Here is a 17766-nt window from a genome sequence, read left to right on the forward strand (position 1 = left end):
ACATTAACGCTTCATGTTTCATATTTAATTATTATAAATCTGATTTAAAACAGTATTTTAATATAAAATAATACTGATATAAATTTTCAAAATCCATGGTTCTGATCAGATTAAAGGATTTTCATATATAATTTCTTATGTATAAAAACTCAGTTTTTCTGGAGGATATTTCAGTTCTATTCCTCACTTTGTCCTCTTCTTGCCCATCCTCCCCCACCATCCATATGTCCCCATTCTACAGTTACCCTCCATCCAGAACGCATCCTCAGGGAAAAAGGAAAGGTGTCTTCCCAAAAAACAGACATGAGCTTTCCGCTTTTCCAGGCAAAAAGGACCATGCTGATACCCTGAACTTGTATGCTGCATTCACACAGCTTTACCATTAGTTCAACACATGTGCAAGAATTTTACATAAAAGAAACTGTCAGAAACTATGTCTTAAATAATATGAACTACACTAAGGGATATACTCTTTACAATACATCCATGTCACTCCTTAATGGGAGTTGCATGTGAGTATTAGAACGAAAAGTACAATGAACTGTATTTAATACTGTATTTAATGTTAGAGAAGTAGATACTGTTATAAGAAAATGTAAAAAGGGAACTTTTCTGCCTTCTCTGTGTTGTTGACATAGCTTTCAAAGGTTGTAAAGAAATCAGAAAGCTGGCTTGCATCCTATCTACAGTGGATTCTAAGGATATGTCTACACCCAGCCGCTAGTTCGGCAGCTGGGAATCGAAGTTCTGGCTTCGACTTATCGCGTCTTGTCTGGACGCGATAAGTCGAACCAGGAAGTGATCGCCGTCGACTGCGGTACTCCAGCTAGACGAGAGGAGTACCGCGGCGTCGACGGGGGAGCCTGCCTGCCACGTGTGGACCGAGGTAAGTTCGAACTAAGGTACGTCGACTTCAGCTACATTATTCACGTAGCTGAAGTTGCGTACCTTAGTTCGAATTGGGGGGTAAGTGTAGACCAAGCCTTAGTCTGTGTAGATAACTGGGAAAAGTGAAACAGACAATGTGTATTTTTTCTAGATAGATACAAGCAAGACAGATTAGGAAGGATAAACACTGACTGGACAGAACTAGTCAGCAACTCCAAGGCCATAACAAAAAGATATGTAACAATACAACAACAGTTGAAAGAAATAATGAACACATGAAAGCAATGGTTAAATAAAAGATAGCTAAGGAGGTACCTGTTACTTTTTTATTTATTCTGCTAAAACTATATTAGAAAACATATTTAGAATGGAATGTTTGCGGATTAGGTAGTTTAAATAATTTGTGCCCATGCAATGTTACAGAACAAGGTATAAAGAATGCGTGTTTAACAACGGGAGGTGGAGCAATGCAGGATTTACACCAGATTGGACCAGATGCCAGAAATACCTAGCCCTGGGGCATAGGTAGGCTAACTTATCATTACATTATCCTGCTCTATCTACTTTACTTATGCTTTATGCTTGATTAAGGTGGTAATATATTGTCCTAACATTTTATTATTAAAGCGTTAAACTAGTTAAGCTTAGTAACTGATAAGGACAGTGCTTTTCATCCAACAGTATAAAGGAAAGAATAAAACCCTTTAATGACATGATCTTCCAAAATTCAACCAGTTATATTACCTTCAGACATGTCTGGAGGAGACTGGAAGCCATTAGTCATGGATGTCAGTGCCCTAGACAGAAGAGAAGGAGCCTTCCTTACAGTACACCATCTGTAGACATGAAAGGAATTAAGCATCGTTCAAAATTACTGCAGTGAAAACAAATGAGAAAGGTACACATTACTTCAGAGACTCATTTAATCATTTTCATAGAAGGTTTTTTTCAGAAGCAACGCAATAGTTTAAACATATTATAGGTGGAGTTGGGTAAATTGCAAATTGACATGTGCAGAGAATTAGTAAAAGAGACAAGTTTGCATTACTTGTATGGTAAAAATATTTTGAGGAGCAGGGGGGAAAGTAAAGCCAAATCAGGTATGTTGTTTCCCCACAGAAAGAACTGTTGAATTTTTCATAACATTGTTTGGAAGAAGCTGTTAATGAAGCATATAAACAGTGGCCAAGATTTTCAGAAGTGCCTCATGAGTTTAGGTTCCCAATCTGAGGCACTTTAAAGGGGCTTGGTCAGCGCAGTTGGAAGTTAGGAGCCTACATACCTTGGTGGATCTGGGCCTTAATGTTTCTGTGCCTCAATTTATCCATTTGTAAAATAGGTATAGCAACACTTCTAAATCATTTTGGGATTCTTGGACTTACCTAATATTTTTACTAAAGTGAACATGAGTTTAAATCATTTAAGGTAACATTAATAGGGAAAATGTAAAATTCACTGAAATAAAGGTTTTGTTTTATTGCAGTAAGACGCTAGTTTTAATTTGGAAAAGTAAAACAAACAACAAAGGAGGCCTTTTAATATTAGTGAAAAAGCTATGTCATTTCAGGTCACTGTCTCACAGAGTGCAAGTTCCTTAACATTAGGGTGGATGCTCAGCACTGAAATCAACTGAAGTTAGGAGTCTAAATACCTTTGAGGATCTGGGCTTAAATGACTTCCTTAAGGTTACATACTGAGTCAGCACCAAAGTTGCTAGATTTTTTGAGTCCTGACTTCAAGTTTCATAGTTTGTTCAACGAAGCAACATTGCTTTTTCTGATAAGATACATTGTTATTGATTTGTATTTGCATGTTCCCCATATTAATCTGAATAGGCCAGATAGTCCCTAAAGAATCAGAGAATATCAGGGTTGGAAGGGACCTCAGGAGGTCATCAAGTCCAATGTCCTGCTCAAAGCAGGACCAATCCCCACTAAATCATCCCAGCCAGGGCTTCGTCAAGCCTGACCTTAAAAACTTCTAAGGACGGAGATTCCACCACCTCCCTATGTAACCCATTCCAGTGCTTCACCACCCTCCTAGTGAAAAAGTTTTCCCTAATATCCAACCTAAACCTCCCCCACTGCCACTTGAGACCATTACTCCTTGTTCTGTCTCGTAAAATTCTCACAGCAATCCCCCATATTATCCTGTCAAGGAACAGGGTTTGCCTGTCCCTCAACCTCCTACAGAAATGGCCAGAGGGTTCACCTCAAAAACGGGTAGGTCTTCAGCATGCATAATAGGGCAGGGCTGTCTACATAAAGATCATGTATCGCCACACCACTATGGACCCTGCACCTCTCTAGCTGATTTAACTAACAGGACAGTAAAAACACTAGAACAATGGTGCCCAAACTGTGGGGCGTGCCCTCCTGGGGGGGGGGGGGCGGAGGGAGCACCACCCAGTTCCACTCTGCCCCCAGCTCTTTTCCAGCCCAAACCCCAGCTGTGGCCCCGGGTCCTGGCTGCAGCTCTGCACCCAGCCACTGCACCGGCTGCTGGCCCCAGTTGATGCCCCAGCCTTGGCCCCTGGCTCCCAGCCAGGCCGCAGCCCCAGCCCCTGCTCCCAACCGTGGCCCCTGCTCCCAACCAAGCTCCCAGGGGGCATGGACATGGGTAAGGGGGGGCAAGACGTAAAAGGGTTGGGGACCACTGCACTAAATCTCATCTGCACTAGGAATTGCCGCAGTGGTAATGGTGGAAACTTTCTTTTAACATCCCCTACTGCAGACACAGCCTTTGACTCCAACAGACACTTTTATTAGCAGAGCCCCCAGGTGATCTGTTGCTTAACTCAGTTCACATTCCTATAGGATTTTAAAGTACAATGGCAAGTACTTTAGGAGGAAAAAAATATTTTAACATTTAAGACCATATTCTGGCCTCACTGACACTCTGTACAGGCTCAGCCCATTGGCATTAATAGAGTTGCACAGGGTATAAATTAGGGCAGAATTTAGCCCCAAGCATTACTAGAAAAGGGTTCAAAATCTGCCTGTTTGGTTTGTTTGCATTTCAGTTCAAACAGCTTGCTTGGATTTAAACATTCCTCTACAGTGTTTTCAACTCAAGTAGTACAGCTTCATGATAGTCCAGAACTGCAAAATTAAGTTAAATACTGAAAACGACAGTACAACTCTTCAATTTTCATTATATAAGATGAGTGAAATGCAAAAAAAAAAAAAAAAAAAAACGTAATTAGTATTAATGGCAAAAAAAATGCATTTTTCAAGCTGAATTATTTAATGAATGATTTGTAAAGCAGCTAATTTAATATCTATGTAGCCTGATTCTTCTTCCCGGCTCTCTGAGCTCTGGTCAAGTGAAAAATTCTCTAAGTTATATCTGTAAAACGCTGCCGAATCACAGTGCAAGAATCAGGTCTGTGTATTGTAACCGGATAGTGCCCATCTACAGCGTGAAGCTCGTTAGTGCGTGGCTGGGGTTTTGACAGCCTATCCGTGCAGCCCTGGCAGCGGAGCCGACGATAATGTTGCATCTGGAACTTACAGGCGGGAATGAAATTTCCTTTGTGATGTTTTCACATGAAGCAGCGTCGGGCAGGCGCGAGCCCTGGGGACTGGAGACCAGTGACCGCCCCCCGCACAGGCCAGACACGGCACCACCAGGCGGGCGCAGGAGCGCGCCCGAATCGGGCCAGTGCGCAGGCAAAGGCGGCTCCCTGGGCAGTCCCGTTACCCGCCTCCGGCCCTCGGGCTCCGGCGCCAGCGCCGCGAACGGGCCGACGGTGCCCCGCAAAACAGAGCGGAACCCGGGGGCTCCCTGCGGGCACCCAGGGGGCAGCGAGCGGCTGCTGCTCCCCAGGCGGCACAACGGCTCCGCCCGGCCCATGGCTGCCCTGGGGGCACCGGCCGCGCTCGGTCCCCTGCCGAGCCCCGGGGCGGGGGCAGCGGCCTGGGGCCCTGGAGCGGCTCGTCCCCCGGCCCGGCCCGGCCACTCACCTGAGCGCCAGCATCCTGCCCGCGAGCGCCGAGAACCGCCGCCCCGCGGCGAGAACTCAGTCCTCCAGCACCATAGACACGCAGCCACGCCCCGGCGCAGAGAGCCGCCGAATCCTTTTTTCTATCTATGGTTCCTTCCGTCTGTCCCCCACCCCTCCGTGCCTACGTGGTTCCGTCCATCCCGCCCGACGCTGTGCCCTGGCCTCTGGTGCGCTGTGCCTGGCTGCCGCGCGCGCGCACGCGCTGAGCTCTGCGCTGGCCGCCGGTTTCCCTGCACGTGCCCTTCAGACTCCTCTCCTGTGCCTCGAAGGCTCTGCCCCGGCTGCCACCTGCATCCTCCCCCAGCTCGCCGTGCCCTGCCTTGGTGTCACTGTTAACCCTGCTCCTACAATAGAGCCTGCCTCCAGTGAGCCCTGCATCCTCCCGCCCTCTGTGCTTCAGCAAGCACTTAACGAGCTCATCTGGGGCTAGCAACAGCGGAAGGGACGTACTGAGTTAGACCAGTGGTCCCTCTAGCCTAGCATGGTGTGTAGCAGCAGCTGGTGCCAGGTGGGAAAGTTATTTACTTGTTCCCATAATATAATAACTAGGGGCCACAAAATGAAAATAATGGGCAGCAGGTTTAAAATAAATGAAAGGAAGTTCTTCACACAGCGCACAGTCAACCTGTGGAACTCCTTGCCTGAGGAGCTTGTGAAGGCTAGGACTATAACAGGGTTTAAAAGAGAACTAGATAAATTCATGGAGGTTAAGTCCATTAATGGCTATTAGCCAGGATCACAGGCGCCAACTTTTGTTGGCACCGGTGGATACTCGCACCCCCCCCATGGCCCCTACTCCGCCCCTCCCTGCCCCATTGGATCGCTCCCCAAATCCCCTCCCTGGCTCCATGCCCCCCCACAACCCTGCCCCTGTCCTGCCCCATTGGATCCTTCCCCAAATCCCTGCCTCTTCCCCAAGCGCACCGCATTCCTCCTCCCCCCTCCCTCCCAGGCTTGTGCGAAACACCTGTTTCTTGGCGCAAGCGCTGGGAGGGAGGGGGGAGAAATAGGACGCAACAGCCCGCTCAGGGGACGAGGCGGAGGTAAGCTGGAGCGGGGGGGGGGCAGTTCGGGGAGCTGCCGGTGGGTGCTCCGCACCCACCAATTTTGCTCTGTGGGTGCTCCAGCCCCAGAGCATCCACGGAGTTGGCACCTATGGCCAGGATGGGTAAGGAATGGTGTCTCTAGCCTCTGTTTGTCAGAGGCTGGAGATGGATGGCAGGAGAGAACATAAGAATGACCATACTGGGTCAGACCAAGGGTCCATCCAGCCCAGCACCGTCGGCAGACAGACTGCTGGGCTGGATGGACCTTTGGTCTGACCCAGTATGGCCATTCTTATGTTCTTATGTGCTTCAGAGGGAATGAACAGAACAGGGCAATTATCAAGCAATCCATCTGCTGTTGTCCACTCCCACCTTCCAGCAGTTGGAAGTTTAAGGATGCCTAGAGCGTAGGGTTACGTCTCTGGCCATCTTTTGGCTAATAGCCACCCCTGAACCTATTCTGTAGTCATGAGTACAGTGTAGCTGTACAGAACTGGGTGCCAAGTGTGAAAACATATGGCCCCTCATGACAAATGGGAGGTGGTGGGAGAGCCAGAAATCCTGACTGGTTAGTGCAGATTCTGTATGTGTCTGTGCATGGCTACACATCCATATGTGTTTTGAATAAATTGTTAGCTTCCGTCTATCCTGGGTTCTCTGTAAATTGTGTTTTCTTCAAACTGGCCAAACCTTCCTGTTGAGAAATAGCTAAGGTGGATGCTTGCATTGCATCTTGCCTCAGTCATTTAAACTGAGCAGACCTAGTGACATCTGGTGCATGGAGCGTCAGATAGGATAAATGAAACTGAGGGGAGCAAAGCAGGTGTGTGTGGAGTGGGGGATTCATTCTTGCCTTCTGCTAAAAATTGGCTTCTTTTACTTGGAGCTCATCAAGGGGTTTTGTTTGTTTTGTCATCTGACCCCAGGGAAAGCAGTAACAGGTCACTGTTCAGAACAGGCACCATATCCTCTGATCCAGGGACCAGCTTCTTCAGTCCTTCAAGGAGGGCCGGCTCCAGGCACCAGCTTACCAAGCAGGTGCTTGGGGCGGCCACTTCGGAGAGGGGCGGCACGTCCAGCTGTTCAGCGGCAATTCAGCGGACGGCCCCTCACTCCTGCTCGGAGCGAAGGACCTCCCGCCAAATTGCCGCCGCAGATCGCGATCGCGGCTTTTTTGTTTTGTTTTGTTTTTGTTTGGCTGCTTGGGGCGGCCAAAACCCTGGAGCCGGCCCTGCCTTCAAGTTCAGGTGTTTCACATCTGGTTTATTTTTCTTGGTCCCCACAGCCATTCTTGGTAGAATTCCCATGCAATCTGCTTCTTTCTGGCTGATTTGTAACCGCCCTGTCCTTCCAACCGCCTGCTTCCCACGCGCACCTCCCCCCTTTTGTTTTATTTAAGACTCAGGCAGGGTTGTAGAACCTTCTGAGCAGGGCCAGTGCAAGGATATTTTGCGCCCTAGGCGAAACTTCCACCTTGCGCCCTCCCCCCCGCACATCGGTTCATTAAGGGGCAAATCCCAATGAGCCTTTATAGACCCCAGGGGCCACCCTGCCCAGGGGCCAGCCGTGCCCAGGGGCTGCTCCCCAGACCAGGTTCCCCCCTCCCCGCCCCCTGATCTCCCCTGGAGGGTGCACAGTCCTCCCGTGAGCCCTTCCCACCCCACCCTGGCAACCCTCACCCCGAGTCCACTCACTGGCTTTGCCAGGCTTGGGCCACTGCAGCAGCTCGGCAGGAAGGAGCTGCCTTCTGGGGGCTCCTGCAGCAGATGCATGTGGGCAGAGGCCCCCATGTGCCCCCCCGGAGTCCCCCTTGCCGCGCTCAGGCTCTGCGGCTCCTGGGAGTGTGAGCCGCCACCGCTGCCCCTCCCAGAGCAGGCTCAGGGCCCCGCGCCCCAGCGGCGGCTCACATGCCCGGGAGACGCAGAGCCCGAGCGTGGCAAGGGGGGAGCTGGGGGCGCACCGGGGCCTCTGCCCGCATGCATCTGCTGCAGCTTGGGCAGGAGGGGCGGGGGGCACGGCTGCTCCCCGCTAGCGGCACCGCCGCCTTTGCAGGGCTCCTGCCCCCCTGCGCCGCGCCGGCTCCTCCATGGCTGGGGCTCGCCGCCCCTGCAAGCCTATGCTCTGGCTCTCCGATGCCTCCGGAAGGCGGCTCCTCCCTGCCAAGCTAGGGCACCACTTTTTGGCACCCCCAGGGCCGTCCTTAGGATTTATGGGGCCCTATGTAGTATTATTAAACTGGTGCGCCTATGCCCGACGGCAGCCTGAGATTGCAGCCCGGCGGGGGCGGGGGTGGAGGGACAAGGCAGAAAGAATAACAAGATGCCCGGCCCGCCTCACGGTGGCGGAGAGTCACAGTTCCCCGCAGAGACCCCTGTACCCTCTCCCTCATGCAGAATGGACATGCAGAAGGTACCTAATTAAAAGCACTAAACTTGGGAATAAAAAATGTCAGTCACAGGTTTTTTGATATGTCCTGAAGTTTGTCAGACATTTATTTGCAAAAACTTTGTAGTAAGGGTGAGTCAGCTGTCTTGCTGAATACAACATTAAATATTATGAAATACATGATGCAGCTCTTCTCTGTTTTACATTTTCTTAATCAGTATTTCTAAGCTGATTTTATATTTTAAATGTACTCTTAAGCCTTCATAAAGTAATCATTCCAGATTACTACATATTTAACTCACTGAAACAGACATTATTTTAAATTAATCAGTCACAGAGGTTTAGCATGTTCATAACAATGTTCATTGCTTTTAGAAAAAGGGAACACTAATTTACTGTGTGTGATCTCCATAACAATACACATGTTTATGAAATTTCACCAACTTTAAAAAATATGTTTCCAAAGATTTTAGGCATAACAAAGGATTTTATATCTTACTAAGGTACTGATTTTGCGTAAAACTAGTTCATCAGATAGTCAGAAGTAAAGAAAGGGAAACTCTATGTCCAGCTATCTGGAAGCAAAGGGCTGTTGCTTCCTTCAAGGGGGGAGCGGGGGGGAAAGAGAGATGAAGGGAGAAATGGATGGACAGAAAGGACAGGAAGACTTTGGAAGTAAGTTTTTTTCTATAGTAATTAAAATGTGCATTTTAGATAAGGGTGGTCTTTTGAAGAATTTATTTAAAAAACCATATGTCTGAAGATCCAAGCATTTAAGGCTAAAGATGATTGTGCATCTAAAAATCTATGCAAGGATTTTTTTAGAGATGTGATTTTATAATATTCACCAACTCACTAATGAAATATTTGTAAAGCAAATTTTAAACTAAGGTCCTGTAGACTGACATGTTCTGAGTAAATATTACAGTCATGCACAACTGTTTTTGTCAGTACATTCAGAAACTGACAGTAGATACCTAGGGGCTGGCAAATGCCTGTTAAATGGCTCTTTAACAGTTTCAGTGTTGTGCTAATAGGTCTGGCAGGCTGGAGACTTTTTCTCTTTTAACTACTAGATCCCCTGCCCAGGAAGACTCAGAGCCTGCAGGAAGGGTCAGAACAGGGATAGGAAAACCAGGAGGGTGGACACTAAGACCCAGTGGTGCCCCAAATTTTCAGGTGCCCTATCCAGCTGCCTATGCCTGAGGACAGCCGGTCGCCCCCCAACCACTTGCCACCCTAGGCCACTGCCTAGTTCGCCTAGTGGTAGCACCGGCCCTGCTTCTGAGGCATGCCTCCAAAATCTCAAGAGATTTGGTGGCATTGCATCCATGGGTATCAAAGCCACAGATGACTTATAAACAACTGAAGGAGAATATATGATGCAACCATGTATCATTATGGGTGGATGTTTGTCATTGCTAATGTGAAAATCATGGAGTCCAGGGTTTTTCATCGCTTGTTTTACAAATATCAGCAACTTTTGATAACTGGGGATTTGTTAATCTTTTTTAATTCCATAGAGTTTTGAGAAGGAAATAGAAACATGTATGTATAATTGAACACAATCTCACCATTTCACTTAAAATCGGGGTTTACTTCAATTGCACTCCTCACTCCATCTGGAAACAGAAGGATATTTGTTTTCACCAATCTTCTGTTTGAATTCTTTTCCAAAGTTCCTTTCCCACTATAAATACTTAGGGAGGATTAACAGTTGTATAATTGAGACATGTTAGTGGATTGTTGAGTATATTTTCCCCTTTTATTTAATCTAGCACTTAGCAGCACTGTTATTAAATCCAGGGCAGGTTTCCTGAGAAAATATTTAATCCATAAAAACAAATTAATATTTGTTGTAGCTAGGTTCATGGAGCAATACATTGGTGGATAAGATTAACAAATTTATTGTTTTCCATACACACAGAGCAAACAAATACAAAATAAAGATCATTCCAACTGAATGTATTGAAAACAGCAAATGAAAATGAACAAAGGTAAAAACTGCATGAGAGAGCACAGGGTGCAATGACAGACTCTACTGAGCGCTAAGAAAAAAAATCTCCCCCCACAGGTTGACTGTTAAGAAATTTAAGGATGCAGTACAAAGAAACAAAGCCATCTCACTTTCATGGCTACATAGACAATATAAACAACTCTGAGAAACTTATGTATCAGAACTATAAGGATAGATGCCAATGCTGTCATGAGAGTCATAGATTCCATGATTTTAAATTGGTCATTTAAAATATCAGTGACACTTACTTGGGATTTTTGTGGAGGAGAAGGTGATCAAATAAATATATGCCTTGTTTAGAGCCTTATCACAGACGTAATCAGGATTACATGAGAAGCTATAAGAGAAGAGGGTATTATTTATTTCAGTAAGTAGTAAAAGCAGGGATACTAAATTGTTTATATATTTCAACAGCAATGCCTTTCATTAATCTCTCACCCTTCTTCTCTCTCTATTTCCTTCTTACTCATGAAGAGTCACTTCCTGTCTGACTAGACTAAGGCCCTGACCTTACTAGACCCTGTAAACATGTTTGAAATGTTTTCAAACAGTTATTGACCACTATTGCCAACTCTTGTTATTTTAGCACAAATCTCACAAATTTGGGTTTTTTTCTTCTTAAAGCTCCAAGAGATTGCATGGGAATCTCAGCTTTCATTTTTAAAAAAGAAAAGTATCTTCCCTCATGGTTGCAGAGAAGAACTTGAAAACATGAACCAGGTGAAGGCACTATGAAGGCTCAAACCAGGAGTCAACCCAGCATTTTTTTTTTTAAAGTCTCAGGATTTTTAAGATAGTCTCATGATTTGTGGGGGGAGGGAGCTGACTCAAGATTTTTGAACATTTTGGGTTGACTATACTAATAATGTCCATAGATGACTGAAACATGGTCTGTCCACACTCAATTCCAAACTGTACAGTAACTCCTTGCTTAAGGTTACAGTTATGTTCCTAAAAAATGCTACTTTAAGCGAAACGATGTTAAGCTAATCCAATTTCCCCTTAAGAATTAATGTAAATGGGGGGGGGTTAGATTCCAAGGAAATTTTATATATATATACACACACACACACACACACATACACAGTATAAGTTTTAAGCAAACAATTTAATACTGTACACAGCAATGATGATTGTGAAGCTTGGTTGAGGTGGTGGAGTCAGAGGGTGGAAGGGGGTGGGATATTTCCCAGGAAATGCCTTACTGCTAAATGATGAACTAGCACTTGGTTGAGCCCTCAAGGGTTAACACATTGTTGTTAATGTAGCCTCACACTCTACAAGGCAGCACAAATGGAGGGAGGAGACACAGCATGGCAGAGAGAGACAGAGACACACTGTGTGTGTGTGAGAGAGAGAGAGAGGGAGAGACAGAAACACACACCATGCATGAGAGATGCGCATTTCCCCTTTAAGTACACTGACCCATAGGCGCCGACTTCTAATGGCACTGGTGGGTGCTCAACCCCCCTCTGCCCTGGGCCCCGCCCCGACTCCACCCCGCCCTGCCCGCTACCGCCCCCATTCCAACCCCTTCCCCAAAGTTCCCGCCCCAACTCTGCCCCCTCCCTGCCCCTATTCGACTCCTTCCCCAAATCCCCGCCCCGGTCCCACCTCTTCCCCGCCTCCTCCCCTGCACAGCAAGCAGGAGGCTCCCGGGAGCAGCTCCAAGGCAAAGGGCAGGAGCAGCACACGGCAGTGGGGGAAGGGACAACTGAACTGCTCGGCAATTGATAGCCTGCTGGGCAGCAGCCACACAGGGAACTTAGGGGAGTTGGGAGCTGATAGGGGGGCTGCCAGTCCACCCTGGTTTCAAGCCCCCACCAGCTAGCTCCAATGGGCTGCTCTTCCTGCAAGCAGTGGACAAAGCAGGCAGCTCCCAAACAACGTTATAACAGAACACTGCGCAACTTTAAACAAGCATGTTCCCTAATTGATCAGCAATGAAACAACATTAACCGGGATGACTTTAAGTGAGGAGTTACTGTATTGAAAGACTCTTAGAAATCTGCTAGAGTCTAGAGCATAGTTGTGATCAGCATGGTTGGGTTCTAAGAAAAATATTTCTTCATCTTAGAACACCAAAACACCAATTAATTTGCAGGCAGGGCTTAGTTGCAGTGGGATCCACAAAGGTAGTCATGTGCCTACACCCCAAACTTAGGCACCCAGTTTTGGCTCCACTACTAGCCACAAAACTTCCACTGAACCCTGTAGTGTCTAAACACAAAGCCTAAGTTATCAGGATAAAAGCTTTCTCAGTGCCTAAGTTTTTGCCTCTGAGCATCCACACTGCCTCCGTCCTCTAGGTGTCCAAACACCTATCTCCCGCTTATTAAGATCCAGAGCGAATCACAAACCGGGAGAAGACAGGTGTTTGACCACCTATATCAGGGGTAGGCAACCTATGGCACGCGTGCTGAAGGCGGCACGCAAACTGATTTTCAGCGGCACTCACACTGTCCGGGTCATGGCCACCGGTCCAGGGGGCTCTGCATTTTAATTTAATTTTAAATGAAGCTTCTTAAACATTTTAAAAACCTTATTTAATTTACATGCAACAATAGTTTAGTTATATATTATAGACTTATAGAAAGAGACCTTCTAAAAACGTTAAAATGTATTACTGGCACGCGAAACCTTAAATTAGAGTGAATAAATGAAGACTCGGCACATCACTTCTGAAAGGTTGCCGACACCTGACCTATATCATGTGCAGGGCCTAAACTAGAAGGCAACCTCTGAGCTTGCCTACTGGATGGGGTTCCATTCAGAATCTACTCAGAGGAGGAGATGGTACTACCTACTTTATATGTTTAATCCAGTGGCTAGAGCACTCAGGATGTGTGAGACCCAGGTTCAATTCCCCTCCCCCACCTCTCAGGCCGTGTTCTTACAACAGGTGAGTGCTCTTACAACTGGGCTATGGGAAATGCTGATGTGGGGTGCCCTCAGTGTCTCCAGTGTAAGCTGTTCCACTGTGAATAAATAATGACAGAGTGAAATAGGGGGACTGGACCCAGGATCTCCCACCACCCAAGTGATTACCCAAATCATCAGGCAACTACAGGGTCAGTCCCTCTTTCTCTAGCCCAATGGCTAGTTAACAACTTAGCCACAGTGGAACAGCTTCAACAGGAGAGACTGAGGGAGCCCCACATCAGAATATCCTGTAGCACAGTGGTTAGCGCAGCTGCCTATGAAATGGAAGACCCCTGTTCAAAGCCTTTCTTTCCCTCTACCAGACAGCAGGGAATTTAACCTGGTTTCCCACATCCCAGGCAAGTGATGTAACTAGTGGGCTAATAGTTACAAGGTGGGAGCCATGTCTGGCCATTTTGTGTGAAGCAAGGCAGCTGCCTAATTCTTTCCCACAAAAATGCCTACGCGGCCTGCCTTCATGTGGTGGATTCCGTTCATGGATAGCTAAGCAGAACTAGGTGCTTCTCTGCAGCCCAGTGAGTGCCTATCTCCAAGATGGGGCAGAGGTTAGCCTCTCAGCATCTCCCATTGACTATCTTAGGCAGCTCCCCACATAGGTGCCAGCTTCTGCTGGGCCTGGGGGGTGCTCAGGCCCTAACCCCACCTCTTCCTGCCCTCACTGCACCCCAGGCCCTGCCCCACCTCACACTCTTTCTCCCAAGTACCCATCCCTGCCCCACCCCTTCCTGCCCAGTTCCGCTCCCTCCCCTGAGCGTGCCCTGTCCCCGCTTCTCCCCCTTCCTCCAAGAGCCTCCTGCATGACTGCAAAACAGCTGATTGTTGTCGGTGGGAGGCACTGGGAGGGAGGGGGAGAAGTTGATCAGTGGGGCTGCCTGCGGGCAGGAGGCGCTGGGAGGGAATGGCTGCCAGTGGGTGCTAAGCACCCACTAATTTTTTTCCATGTTCTAGCCCTGAAGCACATATGGCTCCCCACCTAACATGCTGGCTTTTGTGGACCGCATTCTTAGGCACCTGTGTCTCCCTATTCATTGTACTGTACAGGAGCCTAACTCAGGCTTTGTAGATCACAGTTTTGTTCCTGTGATTCTCTAGGCATATGACACACAGCGGTGTACTGCCTAAGTCCCTTAGTGGATCCCACCCTTAAGCTCCTGTACACATTTCAAATAAGTTATTTAAACTGCTAAAGGACCTGTGTCTGAGAGATGCTGAGCTCTGACAGTTCCCATTGATTTAAGTATCTCATTGGAGCCAAAGACACATCAGTTGTGCACACAAAAATATGGGTAAAAAAAAAATATCAGAAGCCTTGTTTGCACTTGGAGGCTGATTTTCAACCTTTTTTTACCCATTGTTTGCATTCACACTAGGTGATTTGTGAAAATAATCAGGTACTTAACTGCCACCTGGAAAGATGCGCTGAGACCACTGCACGCATCACCGAGCAAACAGGAAGGGGACTTTCAAAATTCCACAAGGAATTTACGGGGTGGGGATGATGGTTGGTCACCTGAAGGCAGGATAGTAGAGTTCAAACTGATGACCAGAGAGGCAAGGACAGGCATTGTGAGACACCTCCCGGAGGCCAATCACAGTGCTGTAATTGACCAGGGTGTCTACACTGGCACTGCGGCGCCCTACCCCCGGTGCAGAAAGCTGTATGCTTTTCATCAGGGTGATTTTTGTTTTGTTTTTTTACAGTGCTGCAACTGTGCAGTTTCTGCACACTAATTGGCTTGGCAGTGCATACACCTCTGGAGTTACACCACAGAAAGCTGCTTTACTGTGCAGAAACTTGCCAGTATAGACAGGACCTCAATGATTGTTGTTTTTTTATTGGAGCACCTTCCTCAAACTGTAAACAGTGTTTCTGCAATGCTAAGTTAAAATTCTGGTCGAATTTCTACTTCATGTTGGAGTTATAGACCTGTGACTCTAATTAACTGTGACTGCAAGCTGCTAACAAAAATCTTAGAAGAGAGACTATAAACTGTCATAATCACATAATTATTTCCTGTCAAAGGAAGAGATTATGTAGTTGATAATACCAAGACGGTGCTGTTATTCAAAAGCTAGTGTCAGACGGGAACTGTCGCAGGGCGACAACTCATCAGCGCAGCACCTTCTGCTGGTCATCTCGGGAATTAGCTCTTTCCAGCCCAGAGCGCCCTCTGGAGGCCAGTGGCTCGTCCGCCACTGGCCCCCATGTCCCTCCCAGACCCCGGTGCCCCTCTACTTCAAGGTTCTGCCCCCAGCAGCAACCCACTGTCTCTGGGTCTCCCCTCCCAGGGGAACCCCCAACCCTCTATCCCCATCTTGCCTCAGTGGCTACTGCCAGTCTCCATCTAGCCCCTGCTTACTGGGGCAGACTGCAGTCTGTAAACCACTCATCATCGGCAAGGGGAGTTAGGACCTGCTGCCTTTTGCCTATCTCTGGGCTGCCTCTCTGCAGCCCCAATACCCTTTCATAGGCCCTTAACTAGGCCTGCAGCCTGGGGTTTTGCTAGGCTAGAGCTCCCCAGCTCCCTCTGCCTTCCCCCAGCACTGCTCCACCCTAGGTACCCTTCTCAGCTCCCAGGCAGCCGGGTCCTTCTCTCTCAAAAAGCTAGCGAGAGAATGTCCTTTTTCTAGTCTCTGACCCTCAGCCCTCTTATAGGGCCGGGCGTGGCCCCACCTGTGGCTGCTTTCTCCCAATCAGCCTAGCTTTTCCCCCACCCCAGCCCTCTCCCAGGGCTGTTTTAAGCCCTTCAGGGCATGAGCAGGGTGACCACTCCGCTACAGGAACCCAAAGAGGCCTTTGCAGCCAATCCCAACAAGACCTTTGATATGAGGAAAGGGTTTTCCTCTATGCCACTCTACCGATTTGAGAAGAGTCATAAATTGGATTAAAATACTATAGAGCCATACACACTGGTGCTCAGAAATTATTTACCTTCATGGCAATTCAACTTAGACACTGGGTTGAGAAAGGACTACCCTGTGTTCTCGCTCTTCCCCCTTCTGTTTGTTTTCACCACAGAGCCTTTGGTGCATAAAAGAGGAGGTCACATGGGGGTCCATGGAATCTCCCTTAGGAAGAAAGAGAAAAAACAGATGTTAGGGGGCTTATTCCTTCACCCTCTCACTTCCCTGGTCCTTCTCGCATGAACAGAGAGCAACAATACCCGAAGTCCAAAGGCGCAAACAATTCAATGTTTATTGGGGTGAACTTCCAGCAAGCATGATTCCAGTTTCCTTCCTCAGTGTTCCCCTTCCCAGATCTGACACCACAGAGCCATCCCTGCCCCCCCGACAGCCCCCCCCCAAACTCCCGACCCATCCAACCCCCCCTCCTTGTCCCCTGACCAGGGCCAGCTTTAAAGAGCCCAGGAATCGGGCTGCACTCCGGCCGGGGTTGCGGGGCTTGGGACCGGGCCGGAGGTGCTCAGCCGGGGCTGGGCCGGCACTGCTGGGGCCCGAGCCGCCGGAACCAGGGCCGGCGCTGCTGGGGCCTGAGCCGGGCTGGGCCTGGGCCGGCGCTGCTGGGACCCGAGCCGGGCTGGGCCCGGGTCGGCACTGCTGGGGCCCGAGCCGGGCCAGGGGTGCTTGGCCGGAACCGGGGTCACAGCCCTGGGACCAGAGCCGCTGGGGCCGCTGGGCGCCGCTCGGCCCAGGCCGCGCCTCCCCGGAGCCGCCCTCCTCGCGTTCCCCCCGCCCCAGCTTACCTGCTGCTGCCCGCCTGCCCCTGCTTCTTTTCAGACTTCCCGCGAAGATCTGATTCGCGGGAAGCAGGGGAGGGGGAGGAGCAGGGGGGCGGAGCGTTCAGGGGAGGGGAGGAGGGGGAAGACAGCTGCCGGCCGGACAGCGTGGTAAGGCTGCAGGGGATGGGGGGAGCCGGGAAGGGGCTTTGGGTGCCCAGCGGCGCTTGGCCGCCGCTTTTCTGTCTATAAATAGCCGACGGGGGGAAATCCCGGACATTTTTAGATTTTTTAAAATCCCCCCCGGACGGCTATTTATAGACCGAAAAGCCGGACGTATCCGGGGAAATCCGGACATATGGTAGCCCTACCTTTACAGACAGGCCTGAATATCTATATCCTAACAACAGAGTTTGTACAATTGACTCCTAGCTCTGAGGAACCCAAATTCATACCAGATTTAGGGAAAATTCACATATTTGGGTGCAGGTGAGGATATTATATCAACACAAATAGTCTTAGTGATGCCATAAACTCCCTGAACCAAATTCATTTCTGTGCCACTCTTTAAAAGGGAGCCTGCAAGGATTTTATTTATTTATTTTGTAGTTCATGCCTGAACAGTACTCTTATCTTTGAGGAGGGGATAGGGTGACCAGATGTTCTGATTTTATAGGGACAGTCCCGATTTTGGGGTCTTTTTCTTATATAGGCTCCTATTACCCCCCACCCCCGTCCCGATTTTTCACACTTGCTGTCTGGTCACCCTATATGGGGAAAACACACCTTTTTATGACACATGGG

General features: G+C 48.5%; 1 protein-coding gene across 3 annotated transcripts in view; it reads right to left on the minus strand.

Annotated features, from left to right (window-relative positions):
• The window catches only part of LOC112104468 (acyl-coenzyme A thioesterase 9, mitochondrial), a 36749-nt gene extending 31793 nt beyond the window's left edge, over positions 1-4956 (minus strand). For 2 of the 3 annotated variants that reach the window (XM_026649180.1, XM_026649176.1), the window contains exons 1-2: positions 4854-4956; positions 1633-1724 (exon numbers count right to left, since the gene is read on the minus strand). In XM_026649180.1, the coding sequence (XP_026504965.1) occupies positions 1633-1724; positions 4854-4867 (106 nt within the window). In that variant the 5' untranslated portion in view covers positions 4868-4956. Of the gene's footprint in view, positions 1-1632; positions 1725-4853 lie in introns of those variants that run through there. The other variant, XM_026649187.1, reaches the window with a different exon arrangement.
• Positions 4957-17766: the final 12810 nt, after the last annotated feature.

This window comes from Terrapene carolina, unplaced genomic scaffold (assembly GCF_002925995.2).
Source record: "Terrapene carolina triunguis isolate 2854851 unplaced genomic scaffold, T_m_triunguis-2.0 Scaffold23, whole genome shotgun sequence".
NCBI classification, from domain to species: domain Eukaryota; kingdom Metazoa; phylum Chordata; order Testudines; family Emydidae; genus Terrapene; species Terrapene triunguis.